The sequence below is a fragment of the Gallinula chloropus genome (assembly GCF_964237585.1).
Source record: "Gallinula chloropus genome assembly, chromosome: 1".
Lineage (NCBI taxonomy): Eukaryota > Metazoa > Chordata > Aves > Gruiformes > Rallidae > Gallinula > Gallinula chloropus.
In genome coordinates, this window is record NC_140085.1 from 54,164,602 (window position 1) to 54,182,946 (window position 18,345).

The 18,345-nt window shown below is 46.3% G+C and overlaps 1 protein-coding gene across 1 annotated transcript; it reads left to right on the plus strand.

Annotated features, from left to right (window-relative positions):
* Positions 1-1,201: 1,201 nt before the first annotated feature.
* HAL (histidine ammonia-lyase) lies at positions 1,202-16,889 on the plus strand. Its single transcript, XM_084268748.1, has 20 exons — positions 1,202-1,500; positions 1,954-2,014; positions 2,182-2,209; positions 2,487-2,561; positions 2,656-2,728; positions 2,813-2,879; positions 3,064-3,101; positions 3,181-3,306; positions 3,780-3,919; positions 5,396-5,443; positions 6,470-6,617; positions 6,702-6,797; positions 6,915-6,973; positions 8,208-8,288; positions 9,445-9,510; positions 9,610-9,775; positions 12,884-13,018; positions 14,800-14,908; positions 15,013-15,082; positions 16,076-16,889. Exons 1-20 carry the CDS (start codon positions 1,254-1,256, stop codon positions 16,220-16,222), a joined length of 1,980 nt encoding a protein of 659 aa, XP_084124874.1. The 5' UTR covers positions 1,202-1,253; the 3' UTR covers positions 16,223-16,889.
* Positions 16,890-18,345: the final 1,456 nt, after the last annotated feature.

An 18,345-nucleotide genomic window follows, 5' to 3' on the forward strand; every position in this document is an offset into this window, starting at 1 on the left:
CTGGTTTTTAACCTGTTAGCAGGTTTTGGGTGAAGCCATCAAGTTGCAATGGAAACTCCTTTGTTTCAGAAATGTTTCCTCTTACTAGTTTTGGGGTAACATTTTGTTGTAAAATCCTACATCTTACACACAGTGATTTGGCACCATACAGCAGCACCAGGCTCGTGGTGCCAGGTGTGGCCTAATCTTTGTGCTACCTGTTCTAGAACATCTTGCAGAGCAGAAGCAACAGAGTAAGGGAGAGAAACTCATTCACTTCTACCCACCCTGTGCTACAAAATTGCATTCCTTAAGCAGTTTGGACTGGCCAAGCAGGCTTGGCTTCTCACACTGCCTGCTTTCATCTTGGTTTGGATAGAGGTGGATGGGTATAATCTAGTCTCCACCCTAGCAGCCGTGCCCAACCCATTATGGGTTGATTCTCTTCTAGCCCTGACTCTCAATGGAGGTTTTAATGGGTGACACACTGCAGGGTGACAACTCTTGTTAACTTTTGTTAGACTCTTAACTTAGAACAGTTCCTGATTTTATTTTTGAAGGCTGTGGGAGGACCTCATTGCAGCTTTCCAGTGCCTGAAGGGAGCATACAAACAGGAGGAGAATCAACATTTTAAAAGGGTAGACAATGGCAAGACGATGGGGAATGGATTAAAGCTGAAGGAAGGAAGGTTAGGTTAGATATTAGGGGGAAGATTTTTACAGAGAGAGTGGTGAGGGGCTGGAACAGGCTGCCCAGAGAGGTGGTGGATGCCCCATCCCTGGAGGTGTTCAAGGCCAAGTTGGATGGGGCCCTGGGCAACCTTGTGTAGATCCAGGCCTGAGGTTGGTGTCCCTGCCTGTGGCAGGGGGGTTGGAACTGTATGATCCTTGTGGTCCCTTCCAACCCAGACCATTCTATGATTTATTTATCTAGTTTTGCTATATAAACTCCAGCTCCTAGATTTTCATTTCTATATTCCTGGCATGATCTTTGGGGGGAAAAAAAAAGTCCTGTGGTAGTAGGGTTAGGGGTTGGGGTTTTTTTGCCTTTCCATGGAAAGGGTGTGCTCCCTGGGATTGGTCTGATTGGATGAAGTCAGCTGGATACATTGATCTCACTTATTTACGAAGGTGGGGATTTTGGGGGTGGATTCTTGCCTCTCTCTGATTGCAACACCGGGCTCCAGTTTGCTCTTTAGGCTGCGGCGGGGTAAATGTAAGCCTCCTGCGGCCTGCAGCCCTTCTCAGTCAAGGGAGGGTTTTGGAGAGGAAGCATGCCCAGGTACACGGTGCACGTGCGAGGAGAGTGGCTGGCGGTGCCCTGCCTAAACCCCACCAACACCGTGGGGTGGCTGGGGAAGGAAGCTGTGAGGCGGTACATGAAAAACAAGCCTGACAACGGGGGGTTTGCCTCCGTGGAAGAAGTCAAATTCTACATCCGGAGGTGCAAAGGCCTTGGCTTGCTGGATCTCGATGATACGGTGGAGGATGCGCTAGAGGACAATGAATTTGTTGAAGTCGGTAAGCAGAACCTTAAGCAACGTGTCGCAGGGTGACCGCGTTGGCATCTGAGTCAGCAAACTGTGGCTTGCTTTATCTACAGTTGTGTCTGAGAGTAGCCGTGATTTTTATGAGAAAATACTAAAATGCTCCCTTAGTTTTTCAATACAGAACTGGGTAAGGCATGGAAGCTACAGGATTCTCTAGGCACAATTTGTATGTGCTATGCGATGTGATTGTGTGGGACAGGGACCCTGTGTCCAAGGGTTGGGCGGCTCTTTTGCCTTTAGAGCAAAATAAACCTTGAATAAACTGCATAGTCCCTTGTTATTTTCCTGGAAGCATACAAATATATTTGGGGTTGATAACTGCAAATTGGAACTCTTACTGATGTTTATTGTGATGAATAACAAATTCATTTATACGTACAACACAGTTCAATCCTGTGCATGTTTATTTGCCTATTTCTTCTAGTTATAGAAGGAGATATAATGTCTCCAGATTTCATCCCGTCTCAGCCAGAAGGAGTTCACTTGTATCCTTTTTTGAGCATTCTGTCAACTTTATCATTTCAGATCTATAATTTCCTAGATTTCCTTACAGTTTTAGCATTCATTCTTAAAACACATTGCCAGCTGCAATCGAATGGTTGCATCCTATGAAATGCCATCTGCCCTTTATTTTCCTTCACAGAACTTTCAGATACAGCAAGTACCGAGAACCAGAACAGGTAAGAATTACCAATGATTTTAACAACTTGGTAGTAAAGCTGTTCAGCTAAGTTCAGCCACTTGAGCATTCCTGAGAGCAGGGGGCTGTTAGATTGCCTGGGTCTAGGAATCTAAGTCATAACATCTTTATTTCTGTGAGCAAGTTCCTGTCTTGCAGATGAGTGTGAGTGAGCTTCCTGGCATTGCTGAGCTTTGACTGTGTATCTTTTTTCTCCCATTCCGATTGCTAAGCAGCTTTGTAAGCATCCCAAACTAAACTGTGGTTCTTTGGTGTAGTATATTTCTTTAGATGGCAACAGCTTAACAACGGAGGACTTGGTCAATTTAGGAAAGGGGCTCTACAAGATAAAGGTAAAGATGCTGAACAACTTTGGCTAAAAATTACTTGTTTATCTTTCTGTGATTAAATAATTAGAGGTAAACTTGTATTTAAATTATGTTGTAGCTCACACCTGAAGCTGAAGCTAAAGTCAATCAATCACGAGAAGTGATTGAAAGGATTGTAAAGGAACAGACAGGTAAATAATTGAACCTCTAGCTATTAATTGCTTAGAAAGCTTTATTGTGTTCCTTCCTTAACCATCAGTGTACCTTTCTTGCAGTTGTTTATGGAATCACCACGGGGTTTGGGAAGTTTGCCAGGACTGTCATCCCAAACAATAAGCTGAGGTAAGCTGTGTGAGTGGCTTTCTCCATCCTTTCTTTTCAGGAATGGGAGGGAGGAGTTCAATCCTGTACATTTATACTCTGTGGATAGATGAGAGGGATACTTCAGTATTTCTCTCTTTTGTGCAAAATGAAACCTGACAAGGCTTATTTGGGTTTTTACTTCTTTTTTTCTCCCCCTCCATAGGGAGCTCCAAGTGAACTTGGTTCGTTCCCATTCTGCAGGTAACAAGAAATTGCTTGATGTTTCCCTTTTCTGCCACTGTGGGTAGTGGGTTAGTGACCAAGAAGGTTCCTGTTTCAGGCGTGGGGAAGCCTTTGAGCCCAGAGAGATCCCGCATGCTCCTGGCACTGAGGATCAACGTCCTAGCGAAAGGGTACAGCGGAATATCCCTAGAAACGCTCCAGCAAGTTATTGAAGCCTTTAATGGTAAAAAGATGTTTGAAGAAAATCCCCCTTCCTTCCCCCCCCCCCTTTCTCTTTTTTTTTTCCTTTTAACTGTTTTATTACAGGGTGTAGCTCAATGCAGTGAGCTATGGATGTTGGTCTTTTGACTTGGTAGTTGTGAGACCAAAGCTCAGCTGTGACCAGTCCCGTGGAAGATCATGTTCTAGAAACCATTCCTCTGCTGGAGAACATGGGGTGTGAGCAGAAGTGACAGGAAAGGCTGAGAGAAAGGGCTGCAACAGGGAAATGAGCCTCTGAAAGGTCAAGTAATTAGTTCAAGACTAAGCTTGGCTGAGAGCATGACTCTGACTCTGGTCAAGCCCTTCTACAAAGGCTCAAGTCTGTAACTTTTGTCCTGTCCCACGTGCCACCATCTTTTGGGATGCCAGGATTTTGGGGTAGAAAAATGTATTGAGTGGAAGCTCTAACAGGAGTTGGTTTTGTTTTCTTTCTAGCGTCCTGCCTGCCTTATATCCCTGAGAAAGGGACGGTTGGAGCCAGTGGAGACTTGGCCCCCCTCTCTCATCTTGCTCTGGGATTAATTGGAGAGGGAAAGATGTGGTCCCCAAAGAGTGGCTGGGCTGATGCTAAATATGTAAGACTCATGCAACTGATTGCTTTTTTTTCCCTGTTTGTTGGCTCATTTGCCAAATTGCCTGTAGCTTTGAGAGAAACAGAGCTTTTGCTCAGCTGAGTATGGGGTAATCTTTGGATTACTTGTACCAGTTTGAATTGGGACTAGGTTGCCCTTAGCAACTCATCCTCTACCTTGAGGAAGATGGATCCATGAGAATCAAATAACTGACCCACACATCACTGTAGTGGATACAAATATGCAGCGTTTTATTAAGTCCTAAAGAAATATCATGCCATAGCATTGCAATGCAAGGTACTGCTGTGGCATCTGTTAGGACCTGGAGAGAGGGACAGGATGTGGTATCAGCCTTGAAGGAGCTGTTCCATCTTCAGCTCCATGAACATCTCAAGGTCCACACTGTTCCAACAACCCCAAAATGACCTCTCAAAATAAAACTTCAAATTCATTGAGTAACTGGAGATTTTCTGGAAGCAAGAACTTATCAGTAAAGGTTCTACTGATTTTTATCCTGGCTTTAAGTTAATACATGGGTTTGGACATTTCGTTTTTGCTAGATTAACTGGCATTACAGGGAACCTTTATAGCCTCCTCCTTCACAAGATGGAAGCTTTACAATGGAATTTATTTTTAATTAATTGCTATTCTGTCACTAAGACATCAGCAGATTGATACAGTGTTGAATATCTCCAGGTCTGTCCCCACTGGAGTCTTTCATGGTAGTTTGTTCTGCCACACCCATCACTCCTATCCGTGAACATTTGAACACCAGATTTATTCATTAATTCATAGCTGTTCTGTCATTGTAGGCTGGAGAAGTACTGAGAAATACACAGGTAGAGGAATAGGGAAGAAGCAGGCCAGGGTGTCCTGGACCTTTGGGACCCGAAGGTACAGTTGTACACCTCCAATATGTGTTATCTCTTCAGCTGGAAAGGCTGAGAGGACTCTGATCAGAATCAAGGTTATACCTTTCCTCCCTTTCCCACAAGAGTTGAGTGCCCTGTGGTGTAGAGATGTAGAGAACAAAACTGAGTAGGGCTCTTCCTGTCATTGAAGATTTTCTATAGGAAGGGTTAGGGAATTGTTTATGAAGGAATAATTTATGCCAAGCCAAACCTGCTATTAGACAGGGCAGAGGCAGAACTATCTTCTCAAGCCTTCTCTCCTATTACTCTCTCCCATCAGCTAATATGTGGTAGATATTAATGGACTGTGATAGTACCTTGCTTCCTGCTCCTGTCACCTTCTTTTACTGGCACAGGGAAATGAGGTGCTAGTTTGGAAGCCCAAAAATGTTGTCCTTTCTTTAGCTCAGCAGAAATGTTTGTGATCTAAAGCTCTTTTTCTCTCTTCACTTAAGGAATTTGTTAACATTTTTTATTTATGGAAACATTTAAGATTTAAAGGTTTTGGTGGTTGAATTACCTAAAGAACATTTTTCATTAATTACCTTGTCATTAAACTCTTTCCCAGGTCCTGGAAGCCCATGGTCTGAGACCAATTACCCTGAAACCAAAAGAGGTAATAAAGCATAATGATGCCAGGTGATGAAAAAGCAAACATAGTCAATCACTGGTTGCATTATATTTAATAATTTAAGCCTGAAATTAATTGTCATTTTAAATCAAGCTCCAGAGAAATATTAATGAGGTATTGTCAAGAGTGGGATTCCCCTCTCTTGACTTGATATGACAGACCCAAGCTTGATGTTTACATTGGCTCTGTGGTTGGTGGAAAGAGAGGGGCATCTTCAAAAAACAGTATACATGATCCTGAAACAGCTATCTAAGAAGACATCTCAAGGGCTTCTGCCCTTTGACTATAACAGGGGCTCAGACAACTGACTTGAACCAGGTATCTGACTTCTAGATCATTAAGACTCGGTGAGATGAGTCTCACTCCAAGTACTAAAGTTTACATGGGCACACAACAGATTTGAGGGCCGTGGAGCAATCAGTAAGGGGACTTATTTTCTCTAAAACAGCATCAGGAGCCAGCAATCAAATCCAGTTTCTCCTAAAGGCAAATGAAAGGTTCCCATGGGCCTCATGGGATTTTTAGAACAATATAAAGCTAGTTTTAACTGAACTCAACAAATCTTTTAAAGCAGTTATAACTTCTAATGCTGTTTTAATTCTCCACTTCCTTATTATGACATTTTTGCATCCTCCCCCCCCCAACTTCTTTAATAACTCAGAAATAAATGAATAAAAATATCATTCTACTTCCAAAGAGCTGGAAAAGAATGCAGATTTCCTCTATTTTTCTTGCTTAAGCTTGAAATACCATGAAATAAACCTCTTGCTTGGAACTACTAAAGCTCCAAGGTGTCTATAATGACTTAGTAGGATCATCACCATTGACAATTTACGTAGCAAAGATGCCCAGCCAAGCTGTGCCTTTTATGATTTCAGGACAATCTAGGAAGCTGAGCAGTGGTCTTTAAGGCATTCCTATGAGAAGGAGAATTGTCACGGAGATGAGGAATTACCAGAGCATGTGGAATAGCTGCAGTGAGCTTGCTTAACATCCACTCTCTTTTTGAAGGGTCTGGCTCTCATCAACGGGACACAAATGATCACCTCACTGGGATGCGAAGCGGTTGAGAGAGCCGGTGCTATAGCTAGACAAGCTGACATAATCGCTGCCCTCACACTTGAAGTCTTGAAGGGTACAACAAGGGCCTTTGACACAGGTGGGTATTGGACCTTTCCTGTCTGTTTGCTTAACAGCTGTTGACCAGAGAAGCAAAACTTACCAGTCTGACTTGTCCTACCAGATATCCACGCAGTGCGCCCGCATCGAGGGCAGGCTGAAGTGGCGTTTCGATTCAGGTCCCTTCTAGACTCTGACCATCATCCCTCAGAAATAGCAGGTGAACAACCTTAGCCTTCGCCCTTTCAGGTGACACAAGCCTGCTGGGTCTTTCAGCAGTGGCCCATGTGCTTTTGTGTGAGGAGTATTGGGGTTTTTCCTCCCTTGTTCTTTCTAGAGAGCCACAGATTCTGTGACCGCGTTCAGGACGCGTACACGATGCGCTGCTGCCCACAGGTAAAAACTGGCTTTTATTTCCTTGCGTAGCACTAGATAATGATGATGAAGTTCCCACATCAGAAATACTCTCAACTATGCACTGTATGACTCCATCAGAGGAAGCCAACTCATTATAAGCCAGCAGCATGGCCAGGAGGGCCAATGGCATCCTGGCTTGTATCAAAAATAGTGTGGCCAGTAGGTCTAGGGAGGTGATTGTGCCCCTGTACTTGGCATTGGTGAGGCTGCACCTCGAGTGCTGTGTCCAGTTCTGGGCTCCTCACCATAAGAAGGACATTGAGGTGCTTGAGCAAGTCCAGAGAAGGGAAACCAGGCTGGTGAAGGGGCTGGAGGGCAAATGATATGAGGAGCAGCTGAGGGAGCTGGGGATGTTTAGCCTGGATAAGAGGAGGCTGAGGGAAGACCTTATCATTGTCTACAACTACCTGAAGGGAGGTTATAGAGAGGGGGTATGGTTTATCATAGGACAGGAACGGTTGGACTTGTTTATCTTAAAGGTCTTTTCCAACCTTGTGATTCTGTGTGATTCGCTTCTCCCTCACTCCAAGTTAGGATAAACAAAGACATGTAGTTCACTGATGCCATGTGCCCCCATCAGATAGTGCCTAACAAAGCTGTGTTTAGATCTGAAAGAGGCCAAGTGTCAGAGGCAGGGGAGGGGTGCTGGTTTCTACTCTTGCAGGCTTTGTAGGGCATTTATTCTGCATTGATGCAAAGAGCATGTGCTAGGGAAGGGTATCTCCAGAAGCAGAGTGCTACGCTGTTCATCTACCTGTCCTGTCTCTAACATACTGGAAGAGCTCAACTCTCTGAGTTTCACATGAGCAAAGCTGCTAGATCAGTGGAATTAATGAAAGTTAATTAATGAGAGGTTTTGTTTTCAGGGTGGGGGAACACTTTGTAAGGTTACTTCTCTCCTAAAAACGCTTCTGCCCCGAATAAGTATCTTTTATCTTCTCTTTAGGGTAAACCAATGCAAACAAGTAAAGCAGTACATATTAAGATTACTCTTTTAGCAATAATGTCATAGTAGAAAATACAATCTTTTTGGTCCCTAGGGTGGGCGGTGTCCCAGTGATGCTCCTGATTTTAAGAGCAAATGCAAGACCACCTTTACATGTGGATGTAGAGACTGGGATGATGGGAATGAGGGTGTCTGCAGCTCAGTCAGCATCCTGAAGATTGGTTAAATGTCAATACTAACTTCAGGTGCTAATGTCTTTTGTTCTAGGTCCACGGAGTTGTAAATGATACAATTGCTTTTGTGAAGGACATCATGACGACTGAAATCAATAGTGCCACGGACAATCCTGTATCTTTTTGATTACTTTATTTCTATGTAAATCTCTTCTTGGCCTTTTTTGTCCTTTTCTTCTATATAGTTATATGCACAGGAGGCAAAAGTCATAAGTCATAAGCTGGCTTCCATCAAGTGAGTGAAACCTGCACTGTAGAGCGATGTGGCTGGTACGCCTCATTGTGGCTCAGCCTGGTAAACTCTGTGTGCTGGAGCTGGGCGAGGCTGGTGTCCCTGAGCAGTATAATCCAGAGCTGATAGACATTACTGCTTGTAACCTGTCTAAATTTGTATCTGCCATGGAGAGAATCTACAGAGGAACTGAGAAACGATGATAGGGTCTGAATATGTGTGGGTTTTGGCACCACTCCCCACCCCTGATTCAAGACCTAATTTCGTGCAATCTATTTGAAAAAAGTAGGAGAACTGAGATTGGGTCTTCCTTTTCTGAGGAGTGACCACACAGATGAGATATAATGTGCTTGCAAATGGAAGCCTCTTAGCACAAACATTCTTTCAGTTAGGAGGAGTGTGGCCAGCAGGTCAAAGGAGGTGATCCTCCCCCTCTACTCTGCCCTGGTCAGGCCCCACCTGGAGTATTGTGTCCAGTTCTGGGCTCCTTGGTATAAAAAGGACAGGGATCTCCTGGAGAGAGTCCAAAGAAGGGCTACAAAGATGATTAAGGGCCTGGAGCATCTCCCCTATGAGGAAAGGCTGATTGAGCTGGGGCTGTTCAGACTTGAGAAGACTAAGGGGGGACCTAATTAAAGTTTATAATTATCTGAAGCAGGGGATGCAGGGGGAATCAGCCAGCCCCTTTTCAGTGGTCTGTGGTGACGTGACAAGGGGCAATGGCTGCAAGTTGGAGCACAGGAAGTTCCGCACCAACATGTGGAAGAACTTTTTCACAGTGAGGGTGACAGAGCCCTGGGACAGGCTGCCCAGGGAGGTGGTGGAGTCTCCTTCTCTGGAGATATTCAAGACCCATCTGGACGCCTATCTGAGTGATATGTCCTAGGGAACCTGCTTTGGCAGGGGGGTTGGACCCAATGATCTCTGGAGGTCCCTTCCAACCCCTACAATTCTATGATTCTATGATATTCTGATTACTGACAGATATCTGTCATGGAAACTGTGCTTTGCTCGTTTGTGCCCTAACTTCTCCTTGAAGATGGTGTTTGCTGAAAGAGCAGAGACCATTTCTGGAGGGAATTTTCATGGTGAATATCCTGCAAAGGTAATTAAGCATTTGGAGAAAGGGGGGAAAAGTAGTTTCTGGTTTGGTATTTTGTGTGTTTGTTTCTAACACCTGGTTTAATGAGGTCTCTCTTTGTAGGCTCTAGACTATCTGGCAATTGGTGTGCATGAACTCGCTGCAATTAGTGAAAGAAGAATTGAGAGGCTCTGCAACCCCTCACTCAGCGAGCTGCCTGCGTTTTTAGTCACTGAAGGAGGTCTGAACTCTGGCTTCATGATTGCACACTGCACTGCAGCTGCCCTGGGTGAGTGCTTGAGTGATACCATCAAGAGGGCAAGCTAGAAGGACCAGTTTACATCAAGGCAGTTGTAATTTGACAGTAGATACAATGGGATCTCACTCTGGTTTTACGTCTCTTCTCCATACCACACCTCGAGTGCTGTGTCCAATTCTGGGCTCCTCACCATAAGAAGGGCATTTTGGTCCTAGAGTGAGTCCAGAGAAGGGCAACCAGGCTGGTGAAGGGGCTGAAGGGCAAATCATATGAGGAGCAGCTGAGGGAGCTGGGGATGTTTAACCTGGAGAAGAGGAGGCTGAGGAGAGACCTTATCACCACCTACAACTACCTGAAGGGAGGTTGAGTCTCTTCAGCCAGGTGACAGGTGCAAAATTTGAGGGCTGCATGCAGTAGCAATTATTACAGCTCAGGATTCTTTATTCTGCACTGTTCCATGGGCATGTTTAGTGCTCCGAGCATGCAAGCCCTTAGGTGGACTTCGGAGGGAATGTTTGCCTGCTTGCATCTTTATGGGACTGGCAGGCATTGCTCTCTGGTTTACACAGTCACCAACACTAAACTCTGCTTGAAAACAGTGACAGCTCTGCACCCAGCAGCCTGCTAGTCAGCTGAGACAGGGCTGTGATTAACAGCAAACACTGCAAGTAACAAACATACATCTGTCTGAGCCACTCTGCTGAGCCTGGAACCTCTGCTTGAAAAGCTATGGTCTGTGAGCAGGGGATACCCCTGTTCCTCACTCATGGGGACACCACACATCTCAAAGCTGGACCTGATACCCTTAGCACTGCTTGGTGCCTGCGCTTGATGGCCATCGATATGAGACTCCATAGTCCTCAGGAGACTGGAGTTCCCAGGGCTGGTTACCAGATGAGCATGCTACAAATAAGCATAAGTAATATTTTTCCTCTAAAACTCGTGACTAAGGCAACGAGCAGCCTGCTGGCTGCTGGGGTATTACAGGTCATAGGTTCAGGGACACGTGAGCCAACGTAAAGATAAACATGCTGTGAGGGAAGGGTAAGTTATAAGAGATGCAAACAGACAGAGGAACGGAGGATGTCAGATAAATGTGTAGATAAACATCCACCAAGGGGAAAAACCCAAAAATGGATGTAATAAAGGAACCCTGCCCAGAGGCCTTTTTATGGAAGTGAGGCTAGAAAAGGAGCTGAAGTGCTCTGGAGGCTTTTCCTTTCTGCTGGGCAGGGCTTAGGATGGCTCCAGGCCGCAGCTGTTGCTTGGCTTCAGGTTTCACAGTTCACTGCTGCAACCTCAAGAGAGTCTCTGGGATGTTCCAGGTCTCTGCTGCAGGGACTGAAAATGACAGCCCTGCCTCCTGACTCATCACTGCCCTGACACCAGCAGTCCATGGGTTAAAACCATCTTTCTTTGGTCAAAACATCTAGGAATTTATCTAAAAGTGAAGCCTGAGCTCTTTTTCTTTTCTCTTTTCCTTTTTTTAACACAGTATTACAGATATTTTTTATGTCACTCTGCTAGTTTCTGAGGTGTTTGTGCGCCAGCCAGCATCGCTCACCCCCAGGGTTAACAGACAAAGCTGAAACAAACCTGCAGATGTTTTGCAATGCTGCTGAATGCATCTCTCCCTCTCTCCCTGGTAGTGTGGTACCTGCCAGGCCAAACTGTTTGCAGAAGCCACACACAGCCTCTCTAGGACCTGCTGTTGCCTGCCCAAAAGTGCCAGCTGGGCTCTGGCCCAGGCCTGCGTCACTCCAGCCTGTTTGCAATTGGCGTCACCACCTCTCTGCTGCGCTTGTTGCTTTTCTGAAGCCCCTAATTTGTTGAGGGCATAAGGCAGCATCCTGCTGGGCTTCAGAAAGAAAAGGTCTGCATGCAGTCAGAGCACTCTGAATGCAGGCTTCGTTTCTTCCCTTCTAAAGAGCGATTCTCAACCTCAGATTGTTGCCCACAGCAGCCAAATTCCCCTTGCTTTTGGGTGCCACTTGAGAGACTTAACTCATGGCTCACACCTGGCTTTCCAAGCCCGAGCACTCCCACCCCTGGGGTGTACATGCCCAGAGAAGGGACAGGACATAGGCATTCTCTGAGCGAGGCAAGGAGGGTGGGAGAGGATTTGTAGCTCACTCCTGCATCTTCCTGGAGCACGTTCTGCGAGTGCCTCCCCTCCAATGAAAAGAGACCAGATGCTCATCTCTAGTTTTCCTCTTGAAACCAGGCAAGGGGCAGTATCTGTGACTGAAAAGAACTGGAGATGATTCTCTTCACAAAGAATTGCCTTGGAGTAATCACAGAATCATTAAGGTTGGAAAAGACCTCCAAGATCACCTACTCCACCTGTCCCCTTACCACCTATATTACTAACTAAACCGTGTCCCTAGGTACCTCACCCAGTCTTTCCTTGAACACCCCAAGGGATGGTGACTGCACCACTGCCCTGGGCAACCCATTCCAATGCCCAAACACTCTTCCTGAGAAGAAATTTCTCCTAATTTCTAACCTGAACCTCCCCTGGTGCAACTTGCAGCCATTCCCTCCTGTCCTATTGCTACATATCTGCACGAAGAGGCTGGCCCCAGCTCTCCACAACCTCCTTTCAGGTAGTTGTAGAGAGCAGTAAGGTCTCCTTTGAGCCTCCTCTTCTCCAGATGAAACAGTCCCAGTTCTCTCAGCTGTTCCATGTAAGACTTGTGTTCCAGACCCTTCACCAGCCTGGTTGTCCTTCTCTGGACACACTCCAGGGCCTTGATGTCTTTCTTGTAGTGAGGGGCCCAAAACTGAACACAGTAATGGGCAAGACTAGTTATCCTGTCTGCTCTTTTTCTTCAATATCTGTCAGGCCTTTGGGCCAGAGCAACCCAACCCCAGAGATGGGTAAGGAGTGAGCAGTCTTCCTGTATTCAGTTAATATTTGCATCTAAAGAATGATACTGGTTACTATCTTCAGAGGCAATGGTAATTTTCAAATGTTTATTACAAATTCCTCAGTCCAGGGAGAACATTGGTGTGCTCTCAAAAGGGGAACAATAGGTGGCCTTGAGAGGGTGGACAGGCTCTTTGCTCCAGGTTGGACATTGCTTCTGCTGTCTCATGTCCATTCTGTCCTACATTCACTGTGCTGGATTTTTGCAGTTTCTGAGAACAAAGCCTTGTGCCACCCCTCTTCTGTGGATTCTCTCTCAACTAGTGCTGCTACAGAGGATCACGTGTCAATGGGAGGATGGGCTGCACGGAAAGCTTTGAGAGTTATTGAACACGTGGAACAAGGTAAAATTAAAATGCTGATTTCAAGACAGACCTTCAGTACATAATTAGGCATTATTGCCATTCTTCCTAGGTGTATTTTAAGAGAAAAAGGAGTTAATGCATCTGAAAGAGATACCTAAAAAATAATTATATTATGTGCATATTTTGTTGAGCATTTGGATGTTTCTAGCAGAAATTGGGTAAATCGAGCACTATTTCTTATGAAACAAAACTGTTTACTGCAGGACACTGGGCAAAACTTTCCTTTCTTACTAGGGCAGATTGCTCTCATTTTATTTATTTATGTTGATTGATTGGAGTGCTCTGAAGACTTGGAGAAATGAGTTTGAGAAACGGTGTGTTTGGGCAATGTGCTGAGAAGCTCTGTCTCGGATCCAGTTGGTTCGCTCAGTTCCCTGGGTGAATTGGCTCGTGAAAATGAGGAACTAATGCTAACCATGATGGGGCAGACACAGTGCAAACTGCTCCAGACAGAAAACTCTCTCCCAGAGCTCTGTAATTTTACTGGTCCTTTCACACAGGCTCTTGCAAGCTTCCTAGGCAGAGCTTGCTTTTACAGGTCAGGCCCCTTTCTCCTCAGTCCTAAGGAAGTTTTCTAATTTCTGATTGCAATTAATTTAATGACTTGTGATATCCTGGAAGAGATTCTTATGGATTTAAAACTCTGATGTTAAAGGAGCACACTGAAGGGTCAGTATGGGAGAGCACCCAAAACCTGCTTTCCAGAATGCTGGGTACTACCCCCAGCACCATCCATAAAGTGGTTCTGCTGCTGGACTGCCTCTCTGGGATGTGCAGATCCACCCATCTTCTCACATTGCCTGAAACAATATTATATTGTCTGGAATAAATGGCAGTGGCAGCTTTATAAGGGAGACCTTGCTTTGAGCTGCACCAACTGAAAAGTAAAGATAGAATCACAGACTGGTTTGGGTTGGCAGGGAGCTCAAGGCCCATCTAGCCCCAGCACCCTGCCATGAGCAGGGACACCCTCCACTAGTCCAGGTTGCCCAAAACAATCTTCCTTATAAGAACAGGCTGAGGGAGCTGGGTCTCTTTAGCTTGAAGAAGAGGAGTGAGGTGTGACCTCATTAACATCCATAAATACATAAAGGATGAGTGTCGGAAGGATGGGCCAGGCTCTTCTCAGTGATGTCCAATGACAGGACAAGGGGCAACAGGTGCAAATTGGAGCATAGGAAGTTCCACGTGAACATGAGGAGAAACTTTTTCACTGTGGGGGTGACAGAGCATTGGGACAGGCTGCCCAGAGAGGTTGTGGAGTCTCTCTCTCGACACATTCAAAACCTACCTGGATGCATTCCTGTGTGACCTAATCTAGGTGATCCTGTCCTGGCAGGGGAGGTTGGACTAGATGATCGTTCAAGGTCGCCTCTAACCCCTAACATTCTGTGATCATATGCAAGCCCCATCCAACCCATCCTTGATCACTGCCAGGGAGGGGGCAGCCACAACTTCTTTGGGCAGCCTGTGCCAGTGCCTCAGCATCCTCACAGGGAAGAATTTCTTCTCAATATCTAATCTACACCCACCTTCCTTCAGTTTAAAGCCATTGTCCCTTGTCCTGTCACTCCATGCCCTTACAAACAGCCCCTCTCCAGCTTTCCTGTAGGCTGTCTTCAGGTACTGGAAGGCTGCAATAAGGTCTTCCCAGAGCCTTCTTTTCTCCAGCCTGAACAAGCCTAGCTCCCTGAGTCTTCACAGGGGAGATACTTCAGCCCTCTGATCATCAAAACCCTTCTGTTGTTCTGATTTTTCAGTTCTGGCTATTGAGCTGCTCGCAGCTTGCCAGGGCATTGAATTCCTACGCCCTCTGAGAACGACAACCCCACTGGAGAAGGTCTATGACCTTGTGCGCTCCGTTGTGAGGTAAGATCAGATAAACACCTCCCCTAAAAGCTGCCCTATCCAGCCACCAGCTGCAGCCATGGTGGTTAATGTTTGGCCAACATTCGCAATGTGTCTCGTTGCAGGCCTTGGATGAAGGATCGCTTCATGGCCCCGGACATCGAAGCAGCTCACAGGCTGCTCGTGGAGCAGAAGGCACGTGCAGTAGGGCTGTCGTGAGGAGCATGATGCAGCTCTCTGCTTTGGAAATACCCCTCCATGGTTCACTGGGTGTCCTCGCTAAAAACACTCCTCTGCCTGGGGCAAACCCACCAGATTTTCTGAGATCTGGGTGTCCTTCCTTATAGCGCAATAGATTTAGAAATCAGTTCCCTAACTTGGCCTGTGTAATACATGACTGATATTATTCAGTCTGGCAAGGTCCAGACATCAGTCTAACTTTGAATCATTTGAGGGCAGAGTCCTGTCATCTCACAGATGTCCAAAGGAATCAGCAGTCTCTCCAGACAGTGATCCACATTGCTGGGGTAGGGAGTGTTCCCCAGCCTTGAGGCCCTTAGCCATGGTCTGGAAGCAACAAGGGGATGTGGATGAGGGAAGAGCAGTGGTCAAATGTGCTCACTTGGGCCAAGTGTTTTTACAGCTATAGGATCTATTTTGTCTGTAAAATGTAAGTAAGAGAAGAATTGAGGAGAGTAAGCAAATGGGAGAAGAACCCCCTCCCCCTTTTTTTTTTGTTGGGTTTTTTTCTTTATAGCCCTCACAAGACAAGAGACAAAGGAGACTGGAGAACAGTCTCCTTACACCACCCCAGCCCCTATCCCTTCCCTTCCCTTCTTCTCTGTCCATGCCAGCTGCCACTGGTTTTGTAGCAAGTGGCAGTGACCCTCTCCCAACTATCGCACTCAGAGCATTAACCTGGTAACAAGGCAAGACGCAATGTTTTTGCCTTGAATCCTTTCCCCTTGTCCCCCTGGAGCTGTGTTTTTTCCCATCCCCCTGTCCCATCCCAATGCTCTTCCCTGCACCTCACCCTGGCTGCTCCTCTGGTTCTGCTGTTTGCATGCAGCGTGTCTGTGTAGGTCTGTAATTCCCAGCTCTGTCCCTATAACTTTCCTACAAGGTTTTCTAAGCTTGTGCGTTGATGTTTTGCCTCTGACTCTGCTGTATCACTCTCTTGTTTCGCAGGTGTGGGAGGTGGCTAAACCTTACATTGAGAAGTACAGGAGGGAACACATCCCTGAATCCAGACCTGTTTCACCAACAGCTTTCTCCCTGGGATTGCTGGAAATTAATTCAGGTGTTGGTCATGACCACCACAGGCATCAGGATTAGACCGCGGATCCTTTCCAGGACCTTGTCTGAGGGTAGCTGTTCTACTCAAACTCAACGTTGTTTCTCCAGGTGACCCAGGGGACCTCAGGAGCACATACAGATAGCAAAAAAATGGCTCACTAGTTTCCTGATGTGTGAAAGACAGTTTTGTCATGATGGTGTGGTTTTTTACTGAATTTCCTCCTGAGCTTCCAAACACAAACCCTTCAGACTTCTGCTGAAACCAGTGGATGTTTCATACAGGGCCTCCTGTGTTTGTTTTGTCAGCTCTTTGCTTGCTTTCTCTTCATCTGTGCCAGTGATTCCAACAGCCTAAGTCTGATATTCTCACCTGTTTCTTTGTTGGGTTTTTTTTAACCCAAAAGGTTAACTGCTGTGGCCCCCTTCATTCTGCCACAAGCAAAATTATCTTTACACTTGATTCTCCCCTCTCAGCAGTATGTGAGGTACAGGCACTTGTACAAGAGCATTTGTAGAGCAGGTGCTTCACAGATCAGAAAAGCTGTGTGCATAAAAATGTGACATGGAGATCATTGCTCCAGACCAAATGTCTTGTGTTCTGCTGATGGCCTACACTTAATGCAGCTTCCCAAGAGCTATGGCTTCATAGAAATAAATAAAGAAGCATAAAATAAATAAGAACCTCCAATAAATTAACTGAGGCTTCCCGTGCTTCTGTAGCAATCTCTTTTCCTGTGGTGTGTGGTGATGAAAATGTCAAGCAAAAGCTTTATTTAGAAATAAGGAGGAAGGGTAGAACAGAGGCCAGGCTGGGGGGAGGAGAAGGAGATGTAGGAGTGGTGGATGTAAACAAGTGCTGAAGCAGTAGCACCAAGGATCTACACAAGGACTTACAGGGTCTCTGCCCACCTGTCATGCTGACCTGTTCAATGCTGACCTCTGGCACAGCCTTTTGGGTTGTTCTTTTGCAAGGGAGAGTCTGGACTTCACATCCCCATGCAGCTGATAGTACGTTAAGAGTGGTTAACAACCCCCAGCCTTGGCACTACTGGCCTGACACCCGCAGCTGGGGGGGTTCAGCAGGGCGTGGAAGTCTTCTCATCTGTGCAGTGAGTAGCACCCAAGCGCTGGTGTGGGACGACCCTTGAGTGTGTCTGAGATGTGTTGTGTTAAATGTGCCCTGAGGAGAGGGCTCGTGACTGGTGGCAGGCTGGTTAGGTGTCTCACCTAACCTGGCCAGAAGACCTGGGAACTAGGGTACCCACCCATCATGTGTGAGCTTCCAGTTGGGATCATTCCTGCTGTGCCTGAATTGCAACATCTCCAGCCTGCATCTCTCCCTCACATGCCAAGTCAGTCCCTACCCTTTCAGCTGAAGGCTGTCTGTAGCAGGCCTCCCCTGAAGCCGTTCCATTTTGTGTACGATCAGACATTAATTAAAATCAAGTGTGAGAACAAACTGCCAGGTTTACACCTTGTAGGGGCAACCCTTTGCCTTCAGCCTTGGGTTATGACTGGGTTCCTCCAGCAGCAAAACCAGCAGGAGACGAGCACTGTTACCACCACGAAGGTGGCTGTCAGGAACCACTTGAGCCAGCTGCCCCACTGAAGTATAACCATGTCTTCTACCTCCCCGCTGAAGTATCAGAACATCTTCCAACTGCAGCCTTGCTGCCAGTTACAGCCCTGGGGCATGCTCTCAAAGGGATTTAGCCAAGCTGGTCAGACAAGTGTGTGGTTTCATGTTCTCATCAGAGGTCATGAGTGAGAGCAGAATCCCCTTGAGCCGGTAGTTTCAGGAGTGCCTACTCCTCTCCAGCAAGAGAAAACCTGAGCTCTTCCTCAGGCAGTCTTGGGCCCCCAAATGCCATAGGCACTTTGGGAAGGAGGTGTTGAGCATGGCTTCTCCCTCACCTCTGCTTTCTGCTGCTTAGGACCAAGGCACCGCCAGCACATGCTGCAGCGTGGCAGCCTCAGCTTTGCATTTGCACCAATGTCAAGCTGAGAGGTGCCATGCCAGGGCATGCATTTCGGAGGTGCCTGCACTTGTACCCTGACAGCTTTTCCAACTGTCTGCATGAATGTTATCTATTTCAGGCTGTCTTGGGCAGAGTGGACCATACCATGAGGTATTTCAGATGTTCTTCCAAGCTCTCTAAAAG